This window comes from Palaemon carinicauda, chromosome 1, assembly GCF_036898095.1.
Source record: "Palaemon carinicauda isolate YSFRI2023 chromosome 1, ASM3689809v2, whole genome shotgun sequence".
NCBI classification, from domain to species: Eukaryota; Metazoa; Arthropoda; class Malacostraca; order Decapoda; family Palaemonidae; genus Palaemon; species Palaemon carinicauda.
The window spans coordinates 80,472,754-80,488,812 of NC_090725.1; the positions used below are offsets into that span (position 1 = coordinate 80,472,754).

At 39.2% G+C, this 16,059-nt stretch overlaps 1 protein-coding gene across 4 annotated transcripts in view; it reads right to left on the minus strand.

Moving 5' to 3' along the window:
* Positions 1-772: 772 nt before the first annotated feature.
* The window catches only part of LOC137649263 (nucleoprotein TPR-like), a 133,866-nt gene continuing 118,579 nt past the window's right edge, over positions 773-16,059 (minus strand). For 2 of the 4 annotated variants that reach the window (XM_068382266.1, XM_068382251.1), the window contains 4 exons: positions 11,191-11,307; positions 6,200-6,448; positions 5,174-5,350; positions 774-1,311 (listed from right to left, as the gene is read on the minus strand). In XM_068382266.1, coding sequence (XP_068238367.1) covers positions 1,175-1,311; positions 5,174-5,350; positions 6,200-6,448; positions 11,191-11,307 — 680 coding nt within the window. In that variant the 3' untranslated portion in view covers positions 774-1,174. Of the gene's footprint in view, positions 1,312-5,173; positions 5,351-6,199; positions 6,449-11,190; positions 11,308-16,059 lie in introns of all 4 variants that reach the window. The other 2 variants (XM_068382259.1, XM_068382254.1) reach the window with 2 other exon arrangements.

The window sequence follows — 16,059 nt, forward strand, 5'->3', positions numbered from 1 at the left end:
GTGGTAATGGTGAGTTTTTAGGTTAAGAGTTAGCCCACCCTAGTATAGCATTTACTGACGAAAATTTGCTTATCGAGCCTGTGACTATAACCTGTTGCGAAGAACGAGGCTTGACTGTACGTTTTAGAACAAACAAGCATCTGTTAGATCAATGGAGAACACCCAATCATTTTTTTAAACAGCTGTCAATACCACGAAAGTAGTTTCCAATAAGAACCTCAAGTTTTGTGATATCCAAGAGGTGTCTCCAGCCTCTTGTATCCAAGAGGTGTCTCCAGCCTCTTGACCCATTCAACACAAGGCCTAATAACTCAAAAGACATTTTGAGGTAGCAGTGTAAACACAGTGGCTTGGGTGTGAGAGGAGCCTATAGTCAATTTCTTTTAGCGATGTAGATTTGCACCAACTCACAGCGGTGCCCTTTTAGCTCGGAAAAGTTTCCTGATCGCTGATTGGTTGGACGAGATAATTTTAACCAATCAGCGATCAGGAAACTTTTCCGAGCTAAAAGGGCACCGCTGCGAGTCGGTGCAAATCTGCATCGCTAAAAGAAATGGACTATAGTGATCAGTGACTGATGCTGCTTATACTGTAGATCCATTGTGGCAAATGGTTGTCATTTAAAGATTTTATCTTCAAAGGATGAGAAACTCTTGCTTCAATGGTGATAAGATTATATATTTCAGGTAATGGTTATTGGAATAAATATGAATTAATACAAGTGCTAATTGAAATAATGACATTTCGTCTGTAAGAATACAATTCTGCATTATAATAATGGCAAAGGAAAGATAATACCTTCAAGATCTTTTATTTAAAGAACATAAACAGCCTTCATTTTACTTCATCATCAGTAAGTTTTAGCATAATGTTAAAAGCATAAATGCTTTGAATGCAGCCCAAAATGTTTTATTGACACTAATTTTTATGGTTTATTAGGATAGAATTTTTCTGCTTATGGATTAATATATACAAAATCTTATATTTCAAGATTAGCTTAACCTAGTTTCCATAAAAATATGACCAAAATACAGTATAAAATAAAATCACACCTTAAGGTATATTCAAATCTCATAAATGTGACAAAATGAAAATCAATTTAACAAAAATATGAATTTTTCTCAGAACTTAAGTATGTAAAAAACCTTAAAAAATACATGTAGGATCTTAACGTTTAATTATGCGCACCGCGGTGGAAACTACCAGGACGTGACCGTCTTGCTCGACCACCCGGTGCACTTGCTCCAGCAGCTCTCTCCCTGTTTAATACCCCTCTTGCACCACGGCCAGCAAGGGGGCTACGTCCAATGCCTGTAAATAGTAAACAAAAATATCCAGATGCTGATAATAACCTTGAAAATTTACCATTACTTATCAGCTAGTTTACTTATTTAATAGCTGTGTAAAACAAATATGATAAAGTCTTACAATATGTCTTCAAAGGATATTTTCCTAAAGTCTGCAATTACACGTTGGTTCAAGTTCATACATTCATATGATATTTGTTTAACCCTTTTACCCCCAGGGTATTTTTTTTTCCAAGCACATTTTGCTGTATATTTTTTTTTTAAATTGCTCTAACAGCCTTAATTTTTGTCATAGAGAGGTCAGGTTGGTCTCATTCTCTTGGAGAATGCCTGAATTTTCTCAAAAAATTATCAAAAATATGCAAAAAAAATTTAAATAGCATTTTTTTGCAAGGACGTACTGGTACGTCCATGGGGGTAAAGGGATGGGTTTTGTGAAACGTACCAGTACGTCCTTTGGGGGCAAAAGGGTTAATAATAGGTGTTGCTCCGCATTATCCACTTAGTTTGAGTTATTTGGACCATTAATCAAATCTCCGTGGGGCAAACCTGTGTTACCAATTAATCCTCTGGTGATCCTGGCCGTGACAAAATCTCTGTCAGTCTCATGATTTGCAAACCTTTTTACGATGACCAATGCTATATGCCAACCTACCAATATAGACGTCTCGTAGCATAACCAACAACGGAATATAAAGATAGAAACTGAAAATTGCAGAAGGCAGAATAAATTTTCTTTATAGCTACATGACCAGACTAAGCCACTGAGAGTTATAACCAGGAACATGACAGAAGGTTTTGTGCTGATATTTGAGAGGGTTAGCAAAGTTTCATTATGAGAACCTCAACACTGAGAAGTAACCCAAAATCTACCGAGGGCTCATGGATTTGCTGGTGTGTTACATCATCTTGGAAGGAGTGTAAATTTTCAGACTAAATTGGATAGCTTCTTCAAGAAGGTACAGGGTCTGTTGGTGGACCCTGTACACTTTGATGCACCTACCCCAGCATCTCCAACACCTTCAAAGGTTAAAAGGTTGCTCATGAGTGACAGGACAATATCCTAGAGACCAACCATACATGCATATAATCAGTGTTCAAACCTTCATCACCTGAATTAGGACCAGGGAGAGCCAGGCAATGGCTGCTGATGACTCAGCTGATAGATCTATAGGCTCCCCAAATCCCAATCCCTAGTTAACAAGGATAGTGAGGCTGCAAACTTTACTAGAAACTATCAGAGTTGAGCAGGGCTCAAACTCCCGTCTGACAGATTGCAAGACAGGAATGCTTCCCATAGGCTCCTACGACTCCTGCAGCTTAACTTGCTAGCCCCATTATTCACAGCAGATTCATCTACCTCTGCAGAAGCTCACAACATGCGGCCAATAAGATATATCTCAACACTATACCGAAAAAATTGCCAGTACTACATAATCTAACTAGGTTTACATAAGTAGTTTTGATAGATGTACTTTCCTGACGAGACAGGATGGATCATTCTTTGTGTCAATCAAAATCACTAAAATGGATGCTGCACTAAAATATAATGAAAGAAAGAAATGGCTGTTTAACATCTAGCCCCAATAACTTAAACAGATAAAAGATTACGAGTTAAGATACAGTACACTGGGCCAGCTCGTGGGCTTACATACTGGAGGATACGATGTGTTGGGTGACTCAGGAGGGGGGGGAGAAGATGAAAGTAATTTATTCCCAATACATAATCATTCTTTGCACTCCCAAAGAGAGTTTAGTTCACCAAACTTTCAACTGGGCTCCACAACACACTAGAAGATTTGGAAGATCCAGACCTACGTGGCTGACTACTATGAAGCGTGAAGTAGATGATGAATGGAAAAGTATTGATTTAAAAGCTCATAATAGAGACGACTGGCGAAATCCATCCGAGGCCCTTTACGCCAATAGGAGTAGGAGATAACAGTGATGATGACTTATTCATTCTAAGGTCGTAAAGCTTGCGCTTATGAATTAATAGCTCATAATTTGAAGGTAAAAGGCAAGTTCTAGTAAGTAATAATTTCCTCCACTGATGAACTTTGAAAACTAAAACAACCACTATCAATGAAAAATAGGAACCCCCAAAATATTCAAGGCAATATTGAAAGGGCCAAGTAGAGCGCCAGTCCTTGAATACACACAATAGAATTAGGTGAACAATTGCATAATAAACAACAAAATTTCCATAATGACAGAAATTAACACAAAATGAAATTAACATTGAAAAGTGAAGGCATGCAAAATGATATCTTCTCTACCCTGACTGATGTAAGTTTGTGCAACTGGGATCCCTTACAATGAAAAAGGTAAAAAAAATGACAAATTCGTAGATAATTTGTATTTTTCCTAACTATACAAACCTTAGCTATTTAATAGGGGTATTACTTTCGGCGTAGCTGAAATGACGAGCCATTAAAATTTAACGAGGGTTTACTACCCACACCGCTAGTTAGCGGGGGTAGGGGAGGGTAGCTTACTAACCCCCCCCCCCCTCTCTCTCTCTCTCTCACACCTGTGCTTTAGCTCACTTTGCTTGGAGGTAGGACTTCAAGGGGGATAGGGCTGGCGGGCAAGTCTGATTAAATAGCTAAGGTTTGTATAGTTAGGAAAAATACAAATTATCTACGAATTTGACATTTGTTCCATAACTGACATATAAACCACGCTATTTAATAAGAGTGATTCACCCATTAGGAAGGGTGGACGTCCCAGCCAGTACTGGCTTTTTGGCTTTGCCCGGGGACTCGTTATTTGAGTGTGTAAGCACCCAAGAAACAAGGAGTCCCTGGACCTCGTCCAATAAGGAGCTTCAGGTTTTAAACCAGCTGTTGTGCATCAATAGTGTGACCATGCGATTGAGCCAAAATTAATCTCACTAATGTTAAACTTAGCAAATATATTCTTAAAGATTATTTTAAATATTTCCCAGCAGATGACTTCCCTATTGCTTTTTACTTGACAAGTTTTCTTGTTAATGTTCCCCTGTACCACTATATTAAACAGTATTGTGATTTCCATAGGAGACTGCATGTGGCTCAGAAAATATAATCAAGTAAAGTAATAACAGTTACTTGGAATTGATTTCAGAATTTTAAATATTCTACATTGTATGCTAATAGAAAAAAAAAAAATGTTCTTCAAAAACAAGTTTAACCAAAATAAGATGGTAGATATTCTCAACTAATAGGGCTGGCCCAAAAGTAGTTGCTATTGATCACAACTTTTTATCTTTTTTCATACATTATTATGATTGGGTCAAATGAAAAGATTTTGACAAAATTTCTTATGATTGGTGTCAATATTTGATAAGGCGAGCTGAAAACGGGACAAGCATAAAATCAATCTTTTATTGAAAATGGCCTTTGTATTCGTGTGCATTCTGGGATTGAGATAAAAGAGTTTTTCATCAAATACGAGCATGGCCAACACAGAGTAAAAATTGTATTCTACAATGGAGTCTGACCTTCAACAAGTGTTACATTATGACACAGATGAGGATAAAAACCCATCACTTTAGCAAGAAACTATACATAACAATCCATCCATATACCAAGGCACTTCCCCCAACACCAACAATGAAACAAAACAAAAAGGGGACCTCTACTCTCTATGTTCCTTCAGCCTAACCAGGGACTCAACCGAGTTCAGCTGGTACTGCTAGGGTGCCACAGCCCAACCTCCCACATTTCCACCACAGATGAAGCTTCATAAGGCTGACTCCCCTACTGTGCTACCTCCGCGGTCATCTAAGGCACCGGAGGAAGCAGCAGGGCCAACTGGAACTGCGTCACAATACAAGAGGATATTCAGGCCCTTGAAATCTTATTGATAAGTAAATTTCTTACCTCTACGAGCAGCTAATCCTCTTTGGGGATGATCGTTCCAGGTAATAGGTGTAATTCTACGTTGCCGTGAACCAGGAATGTTGGACATTTCTTGAGAGGGCTGACTACTATCATCGCTACTACCACGTTCCTCCAATTCCCCTTGACTGTGTTCTTCACCGTGTTCCTCCATGTCACCTTTCAAAAACATGCAAAAATAGCCAAGTAAAGAAAACAGACAATACCTGATGGTTGAAGAGTTTCTAAAAATAAAAATACATACTGTTATGAATGCTATCATTCATTCTAAGTGAACTTGATGGCTGCACAGTAAACTCCATAGAGTAATCCCACAGATATAGCTTAGCTCTCTCCAACAGATACTATTGAGAATATTAACCCTTTTACCCCCAGGCTATTTGGAAATTTCCAACCCTTAACCCCCAGGGGGATATCTTTTTCCCAGCACATTTTGCAGTATATTTTTTTCTAAATTGCTCTAACAGCCTTAATTTTTGTCATAGAGAGGTCAGGTTGGTCCCATTCTCTTGGAAAATGCCTGAATTTTCTAAAAAAATTATCAAAAATATGAAAAAACAAATTTTTATAGCATTTTTTTGCAAGGACGTACCGGTACGTCCATGGGGGTAAAGGGATGGCTTTTGTGAAACGTACCAGTACGTCCTTTGGGGGTAAAAGGGCTAATAATAATTTGAATTGAAGAAAAAAGTACATGGTTCTGGAAACTCTTTATACTGTCCCTTCAGCCCCAGCTGTAATGTTTTCTGCTTACCAACCTTACAGCTGACCAATGTGTTCTAATCTTCATCTCTTATCTAAGAAATCCTTTGGGTAGGCACTAACACAGTAAAAGGTGGCAGCTCAGTGGTCTAGCTAGATTAATCTATGATCATAACAACAATCAGCCGATGTAATACAAAAACAGACACCTAATTAGAAGACATATCATAGAAAATGGACTCCACCTAGCAACTGAATTGCTGTGGCCAAGTAGTTATGCCAAAGTACTGAAAAATAACCTCTTACCATCGTCATCCCCTTGTTCATCTTCCTCCTCCTCCTCTTCTCCTTCCTCTTCCTCCTCTTCTACATCTTCCTCTTCTTCTTCATCTTCATCATCATCTACAGCAACAGCCACAGAATCAGCTTCGGTAAAATGGTCCTGGGATCCTTGAGAAGCTTCATCATTTGACTGCTCAGCTCCAGTGATAACGACAGAAGGAGGGTCTCTCGCCGAGCCTCTTCCCTCGCTAGTACTCACACCTCCTTCAGTTCCTAAAATTTTACAAATATTATGGCGTCTTTATTTATATATGAGAGAGAGAGAGAGAGAGAGAGAGAGAGAGAGAGAGAGAGAGAGAGAGAGAGAGCAGGGGGGGGGCCAAGCAACACCTGGTAGTTGCGACAAGTGTGAGCTTATGCGCCATAGCGTGAATGTCATGGGTAATAACTTATTCTAATATAAAATAATTACAAGTAGGGTAAGAATGCATGTTTTTATCGATTCTGTGACCTTCAAATATATAAAAAATGTGTTTGTTCAAGTTTCAAAGTAGCAAAATCCCAAAATAGACAGACTTTCCCTATGTCCAGGAACGTAAATACACACACACACATTATATATATATATATATATATATATGTGACACTCTCGGCTGTTATGTTCCATTAACACAATTTCTGTTAACACCACCTCTCCAGGAACATAACCCTCGTGTTGGGGGTGGGGAGTTAAATGTACTATAAAGTAATTTTTCTGTGCAATTTTAGAGAAAACAGATTGAATGTGCTTCTCTAGAGAAAATTTGCAATACTGAATCACTTCTAGACTTTTAAAAGAGTTGTATAGTTAAAGGGACATTGTCACTGCAAAGCTCTGGCTGTTGAGGAGACATTGTCCTTGACCTACTTGAATTAGGGTTCAACTTGATGTCCCATAATTTCCATCATGTACCAAGGTTAGCTGGGAGGTTGGGCTGTGGCACCCTAGCAGTACCAGCTGAACTCGGCTGAGTCCCTAGTTAGGCTGGAGGAACGTAGAGAGTAGAGGTTCCCTTTTTTGTTCTGTTTCATTGTTGATGTCGGCTACCCCCCAAAATTGGGGGAAGTGCCTTTGGTATATGTACGTATGTACCAAGGTTAGCGAGATCTCTATCAAGGGATTCAGCAACCATAAGTCTAATTTCAGGAGAAGGAATTAGCGCAGAGAGAGTTTTATCCCCTACAAATGTAACGAGTTTGTTTTCTAGCCCAAATCACATATGAGTATATAGTATAAAAAGTAGCGGGCCAAGAACACTATTATTATATTTACTAGATAAGCTACAACCCTAGTTGGAAAAGCGAGATGCTATAAGCCCAAGGGTTCCAACAGGGAAAAATAGCCCAGTGAGGAAAGGAAATAAGGAAATGAATGATATAAGAAGTAAAGAAAATTAAAATAAAATATTTTTAAACATCAATAACCTTAAAAGAGATATTTGATATACAAACTATAAAAGGACTTATGTAAGTCTGTTCAACATAAAAATATTTGCTGCGAGTTCGAACTTTTGAAGTTCTACTAATTCAACTACCCGATTAGGAAGATCATTCCACAATTTGGTCACAGATGAAATAAAACTTATTGAGTACTGTGTAGTATTGAGCCTAATGACGGAGAAGGAATGGCTATTAAAATTAACTGCATACCTAATATTATGAACAAGATGGAAGTATCTGGGAAGATCTGAATGTAAAGGATGGTCAGAATTATAAAAATCACTAATTGAACGATGGTGCAGAGATTAATATCTAGATCAGGAATAAGAAATTTAATAGACAGAAAGTTCCTGTCCAACAAATTAAGATCAGAATCAGCAGCTGAAGACCAGACAGGAAAACAATACTCAAAACAAGGTAAAATGAAAGAATTAAAACACTTCTTCAGAATAGATTGATCATCAAAAATCCTTATTATTATTATTATTATTATTAATTACTAAGCTACAACCCTAGTTGGAAAAGCAGTATGCTATAAGCCCAGGGGCTCCAACAGGGAAAATAGCTCAGTGCGGAAAGGAAAAAAGGAAAATAAAATATTCTAAGAAGAGTAACAACAATAAATATCTCCTATATAAACTATAAAAACTTTAACAAAACAAGAGGAAGAGAAACAAGATAGGAGAGTGTGCTCGAGTGTACCCTCAAGCAAGAGAACTCTAACCCAAGACAGTGAAAGGCCATGGTACAGAGGCTATGGCACTACCCAAGACTAGAGAACAGTGGTTTGATTTTGGAGTGTCCTTCTCCTAGAAGAGCTGCTTACCATAGCTAAAGAGTCTCTTCTACCCTTACCAAGAGGAAAGTGGCACTGAACAATTACAGTGCAGTAACCCCTTGGGTGATGAAGAATTGTTTGGTAATCTGTGTTGTCAGGTGTATGAGGATAGAGGAGAATATGTAAAGAATATGCCAGACTATTCAGTGTGTATGTAGGCAAAGGGAAAATGAACCGTAACCAGAGAGGAGGATCCAATGTAGTACTGTCTGGCCAGTCAAAAGACCCCATAACTCTCTAGTGGTAGTATCTCAACGGGTGGCTGGTGCCCTGGCCAACCTACTACCTACAAAAAGACTTTCTTAATAAGCCAAGAAGAAGAAGACAGACCTTATGTATTTCTCAAAAGTAAATTTCCTGTAGAGAATCACACCTAAATTTTAAAAGTCATAAAAAATTAAAGAAACATTATCAATGCTGAGATCCAGATGTTGAGGAGCCACGGTCCTTGACCTGCTTACAATCATACTTTTGAGTTTTGTTAGGATTCAGCTTCATACCCCATAATTTACACCCTGCACTAATTTTAGCTAGATCACTATTAAGGGATTCACCAAACCCAGATCTACATTCAGGAGATAGAATTGATGCAAAGAGAGTAACATCATCTGCATATGCAACAAGCTTGTTTTCTAGATCAAACGACGTCATGTATATATAGTATGAAAAGTAATGGGCCAAGAACAATACCCTGAGGGACACCAGATATCATATTCCTATATTCACTATGGTGCCCATCAACAACATCTCTTTGTGATCTATTACTTAAAATTTCAATAATGATGCTAAGAAACGACCCACCCACTCCCAACTGTTTTAGTTTTGAAAACAAAGGCCTCATGATTAATACAGTCAAAGGCAGCCCTAAAATCAAGGCAAATCATACGAACTTCCTGACCACAATCAGGGGATTTCTGTACAGCATTGGAGATTATAAGAAGGGCATCACATGCTCCAAAGTGTTTACGAAAACCAAATTGCAAACTAGGGAACAGAAGATTACTTCAGCAAACCTATTAAGACGTTTTGCCAGAAGACGTTCAAAAACTTTAGATAATATGGGAGTTATGGAAATTGGGCGGTAATCTGTTGAACTTGAGCTACCACAAACACATTTACATAGCGGAGTAACATTACTAATTCTCCAACAAGTGCTAAAAGCTCCTCTTCTTGCTAACTTGTGCATAATAACATAACTTTGGAGCTATGAAATCTATAAAAAACAAAGGAAAAATACCTTTTGGGTCTACACCTCCATAAGCATGAAGGTCCATCAAGAGAGCTTCAATTTCATGAGATAAAAAAGCTAAATTAGTTAGTTTAGTCTCAGGAAAACAGGAATGAGGAAGTTTAATTTTCTCATTACTCTGCTTGCTGTCAAACATATCTGCCAAAAGGGTTGCCTTTTCCTTTGGACAATGAGTGACAGTGCCATCTAGTTTAAGTAAAGTAGGAACTGTTGCATTTACAACGACGAGTGCAGATTTAAGGGTAGTCCACCACTTATGCTCCTGGGTTGTACCAGAAAGGGTTTCTTTAATGGTTAAATTGTATTCTTTATCAGTTGAAGCATAAACTCTCTAAGAAAAAGCTCTAAGTTGAGTATAGTTATTCCAGGTCCAAGACGATAAGCCTCCTGCTTCCCCAAATAAGCACACCTATAATTATCATTGAACCATGGTTTGTCCTTCATTCGGTACCTTAGTACACGAGAAGAGATACGCCTATCAACTATGTTGACTAGATTCTCATTCAAAGGGACTACAGGATCAACACTACTATACAATTGGGGCCAATTCAAGCCCAAAAGATCATGCAAAATCCCATTCCAGTCTGCTTGAGATTTCATATAAATCTTACATGAGTAAGATAAATCAGGGACAGGCTGCTCAGTCTTCACTATTAATGAAATCAAGGCATGATCAGATGTCCCAATAGGAGAGAAAACCTTACTTGTTATAAAACCAGGAGAGTCGGTGTATACGCGGTCCTGAGGAACACCACACATAGGGACAGGCTGCTTAGTTTTAATTACTGATGAAACCATGGCATGATTAATGTCGCAACTGGAGAACCATTGGGTACTTTGCTCGTTATAGCACCCGGGTAGTCAGTGTATACTGGGTCCAAACAATTACCAGACTTGTGAGTAGCCTACCACATGATTTGCGCAAAGCTCTTACACCAAGGAGACTGGCAGGACAAAAAATTAAACCACTCCCTACAGTGAACATTGAAATGACCAACAAGCACAAGAGGCCTTTCTATAGCTATTAATATTCTGCTATAGAATATTCCACTTTATGAAACACAAGTTTTCAAGGATATTGTTCTTCTATGGCAGGTATACCAATGAACTTCAAATAACCTATTCATCTCTTCATAAACTATCTATATTAATAAAAATATAACAGCAGAAAGAGGAACAAATTAAAGTTTCAACAGAAGTTATGAAAACTACAGTACAACATAAAATTGTCAACAACCAGTTTGACATTGTTAATTTACCAATTTATACGCATCTTTGAGAATAGGGCTGCACTATCCTAAAGATATTTAGCAAACAATGGGATATCTATAGTGCAAAAAATGTAATTTGCCCTTTCATCTGAATTTGAAATAAAGGCAATGAATCTGAATAATAATATTTAATGTTAAACAGTTAATTCAGCATCTTTAACAAGAAATTCCTTTATACCTGTGGGTGATCGGTGTAAGGGAGTGGTAGGTTGAGATCTATTGCCTTCATCTAACTGCCCCAGGTCAATTCTCGTATCATTTATAAGACCATCTTCAGCCATCACAGCTAAACCACCTGCAGAAAAACAGAATTTTAATAAAATTTATTAATTCTATACTCACCCGATGTTCATACGGCTTATTTCCCAGATAAGTTTATCGACATCTACTCTTTAAAATCTAAAAATAAAAACCTAATTGGTTTCCTTTTAATCATCACATGCCTCTGGTAAAGTACAAGACACTAGTGGTTAATGGCAAGTGAAGTGAAGTGCCTGGAATTTTGGTTTTTCAGTTTCAAAGTCAAAGTATTCCCTGTCCTCTACACATCACAAGTCAGTGAGGAGGAGGGTGGGCATGTATAGGAACATCAGTTGAGTACAGAAATAAAAAACTTTATTACTAAAATCCTGTTTATTTGTATCAACCTCTCATGATGCTCATTTGGCCGACTCCCATACTCTGATGGAGGTGGGATACCAGTAAAGGAAAGATTTAGGTAATTACAGAATTTTGTGGAAAATAATAAAAATTCATACTCAACTGGTATAGAAATTGTACAGTAATGAACGGTCTTTGAAATATAGGACTCAGTATTGTATTTCTAGAGATTTGAAATATTTTGAAAAATTTAAAATTATGAATTGGACTCAATATTGTATTTCTAGATATTTGAAATATTTTGAAAACATGAAAATTATGAATTAACGGAACTTCAAAAAGTGTTACGACCACATTGCCAGCCAGCAACCCATATAGGACCTGAAACCCAGTACAGTGGAACCTCTACACACGAACATATCTAAATCCGAAGCAAAATTCGAGCAATTTTTCGACTACACCCGAATTTTATTTCGACACGAAGTAAGCAATTTTCGTCGTACCGGTTGTATCCGAATTTTTCGACACGCGAAGTACAATTCGAACACGTTCCTACTCTACACCCGAAGTAAACAATACCCGTACGCGTAGATGGTACTCATAGAGCCGCATGTACTTTTTATTTCCGCCGATAGAAGGCAGCACTTCAACCTCGGAGGGACCCTCAATTAGCGTGGCTTGGGTCATTCCTCTGTTCTCGTCGGCTTCGTGTGGTTGTGCACTGTGCGTTCTGCTATTAACTATTTTAATCGTGATTTTTTACGTACATCCTTTTACGGTTTTTTACTTAAGCGTGGGTCCTAAAAGGCTTAGTTTCGCAAGTGGTAGTGGTAGTGGTAGTGGTGAGAAAAGGAAGAAGGAAATGCTTTCTTTAGAAGTAAAGCAAGAAATTATTGAAAAGCATGAGCGTGGCGTCCGCGTGAGTGAACTTGCAAAAGAATATATCCGAAATATGTCGACGATCTCGACAATCTTGAAACAGAAAGAAGCCATTAAAGCAGTGAAACCTTCTAAGGGGATCACCATCATTTCAAAACGTCGTAGCCCTGTCATAGAAGAGATGGAACGACTTCTGCTAATCTGGATCAAGGACAGAGATTGTTGGCGACACCATCACCGAAACTATCATCTGCGAGAAGGCGCACGCCATCTTCACTGACTTGAAGGAGGCGAGCTCTGGGGGTGATGCTGGGGAGAGTTCAACCGAACCTTTCTCAGACGATTTCAAGGCATCTCGTGGCTGGTTTGAAAAATTTAAGAAACGGTCCGGGATTCATTCAGTTGTTCGCCACGGAGAGGTTGCTAGTGCGGACACAAAGGCTGCAGCTGACTTTGTGAAGAGCTTTGAAAGGACCGTGCAGGAAAAAGGCTACGTAGAGCAGCAGGTGTTTAATTGTGATGAAACCGGGCTGTTTTGGAAGAAGATGCCCAGTCGAACCTACATCACTGCCGAAGAGAAGAAATTGCCTGGGCATAAGCCAATGAAGGGGCGGTTGACTCTTGCCCTATGTGCCAACGCTAGCGGGGACTTTAAAGTCAAGTCCTTACTGGTTTACCATTCTGAGAACCCTAGGGCCTTTAAGGCACAGAATGTGGATAAGGACCAGCTTCATGTTTTCTGGCGATCCAACTCGAAGGCCTGGGTCACTAGGCAGTTCTTTGTCCAATGGGTTAACCAAGTTTTCGGTCCTTCTATGAAGAAGTATCTTCATGAGCAGAAATTGCCTTCAAAGTGCCTGCTATGCCTTGACAATGCACCGACTCACCCCCCCGGACTTGAAGATGATATCTTCGAAGAATTCAAGTTCATAAAGGTGCTGTATCTTCCACCGAATACCACCTCTATCCTCCAGCCCATGGACCAGCAAGTCATCTCGAACTTCAAGAAGCTCTACACCAAGCACCTATTCAAGCAGTGCTTTAATGTCACGCAAAGCACAAACTTAACTTTGCGTGAATTTTGGAAAAGCCACTTTAACATCGTGCACTGCTTGAAGATCATAGATCAGGCTTGGGTGGGATTAACTCGACGAACCCTCAATTCTGCCTGGAAGAAGCTGTGGCCTGATGCACTTTCTCCCCAAGATTTAGAGGGTTTTGACCCCGAACCTGATCCCGTGGTGGGTGCAGCGGAAGACGTAGCGGAAATCGTCTCCCTTGGCAAGTCCACGGGTCTGCAGGTCGACGCAGATGACATCACGGAACTCGTCGCCGAGCATCACGACGAACTTACTACAGAGGAGCTCAAGGAACTCCATGCTATGTCTGATCACATGAGTGATGACGAGGAAGGGATCGAGGAGGTAGAACATGTGTTAGGTTCGGCACTAGATGTTAGGAAAATATCAAGACGTGGTCGACTTCATCGACAAATACTATCCAAAAAAATTGCAGGTTTGTCGTGTAGTTGCGCAGTTCGATGATGTTTGCCTAACTCATTTTCGAAACATTCTGAAAAGCCGTACCAAGCAACTTTCTATCGATAGCTTCTTTAAAAAACTACGAAGCGAACTCATGATGAAGAGGAAGGAAGTGGTTCAAAGAAAATGGCAAAGAGTGAAGAGAAAAAAATTCAATCAATTTCAAGCGTAGAGAGTGAAAGTGATTAAAATTAATCATCAAAAAGAAAAAAAGAAAATGTAAAAAAAAATATAAAATATAAAAATAAAAAAACTAAATAAGCTAAGTTAGGTTAAAGTTCACTTAGTGTAAGTTAGAATAAGTTACGGTAGTGTACGTTTATCGTAGTCACCCTCTCTACCTCCTCGCCGCCTGTCCATCTCCTCTCTGCGTAGCAAGACCGACACCTGCGCTGGACTTTCTCAGGTAAAGTGACGTTAAAAACCCGTTTCTTATTTATTATTTCTTGATAATTATTCTTTTTTACATGTCTATTATCTAATTTAGAGTGCATATTGTCATGTGTAATTATGTGTAGTAATTTATTAAGGAGTTATCATAGGTTTTTGGGCTCAAAACCACGGATTAATCCTATTTCAATGTATTCTTATGGGAAAATTTGTTTCTACATCCGAACATTTTCTACATCCGAAGTCGGTTGTGGAACGGATTAAATTCGTATGTAGAGGTACCACTGTATATAAGAATCTAGTCTACCAACTCTGTCTTTGCCTAGCAACCTAGTTGTCTAAAATAGCAACTAAGAATGTGGAACTGCAAGGATTTTGCAGCAGAAAGGTTTAAAGTAATAAAAGAAGTCAAGGCTACTATGAGATGATCTCAACTCAGTAATGAGCAGTGAACATTCAGAAGCCTTACTAAATGCAACACTATTACCCTACACAGGAATTGGGTTAGGAACTGGCCAGGTAAGATCAGAATTTACGCTTGCAAGTAAAGACTCACTGTCCACCTGAGATTTAAAAAAAAGCAGCTAAATAAGGCATGATCTTAGAAACCCATCACTAATAAACCTTAGCATATAAAATGTGTTTTAGAAAATAGTGCTAGCATATCATTTACCTCCCATTCATGGTCATTCTCGACTGGTAGGCGAGAATGACCATGAATGGGAGGTAAATCAGTTGTTGTTTGCGGATGATACTGTACTGGTAGCAGACACAGAAGAGAAGCTTGACCGACTAGTGACAGAATTTGGAAGGGTGTGTGAGAGAAGGAAGTTGAGAGTTAATGTGGGTAAGAGTAAGGTTATGAGATGTACGAGAAGGGAAGGTGGTGCAAGGTTGAATGTCATGTTGAATGGAGAGTTACTTGAGGAGGTGGATCAGTTTAAGTACTTGGGGTCTATTGTTGCAGCAAATGGTGGAGTGGAAGCAGATGTACGTCAGAGAGTGAATGAAGGTTGCAAAGTGTTGGGGGCAGTTAAGGGAGTAGTAAAAAATAGAGGGTTGGGCATGAATGTAAAGAGAGTTCTATATGAGAAAGTGATTGTACCAACTGTGATGTATGGATCGGAGTCGTGGGGAATGAAAATGATGGAGAGACAGAAATTGAATGTGTTTGAGATGAAGTGTCTAAGGAGTATGGCTGGTGTATCGCGAGTAGATAGGGTTAGGAACGAAGTGGTGAGGGAGAGAACGGGTGTAAGAAATGAGTTAGCGGCTAGAGTGGATATGAATGTGTTGAGGTGGTTTGGCCATGTTGAGAGAATGGAAAATGGTTGTCTGCTAAAGAAGGTGATGAATGCAAGAGTTGATGGGAGAAGTACAAGAGGAAGGCCAAGGTTTGGGTGGATGGATGGTGTGAAGAAAGCTCTGGGTGATAGGAGGATAGATGTGAGAGAGGCAAGAGAGCGTGCTAGAAATAGGAATGAATGGCGAGCGATTGTGACGCAGTTCCAGTAGGCCCTGCTGCTTCCTCCGGTGCCTTAGATGACCGCGGAGGTAGCAGCAGTAGGGGAGTCAGCATTATGAAGCTTCATCTGTGGTGGAAATGTGGTAGGTTGGGCTGTGGCACCCTAGCAGTA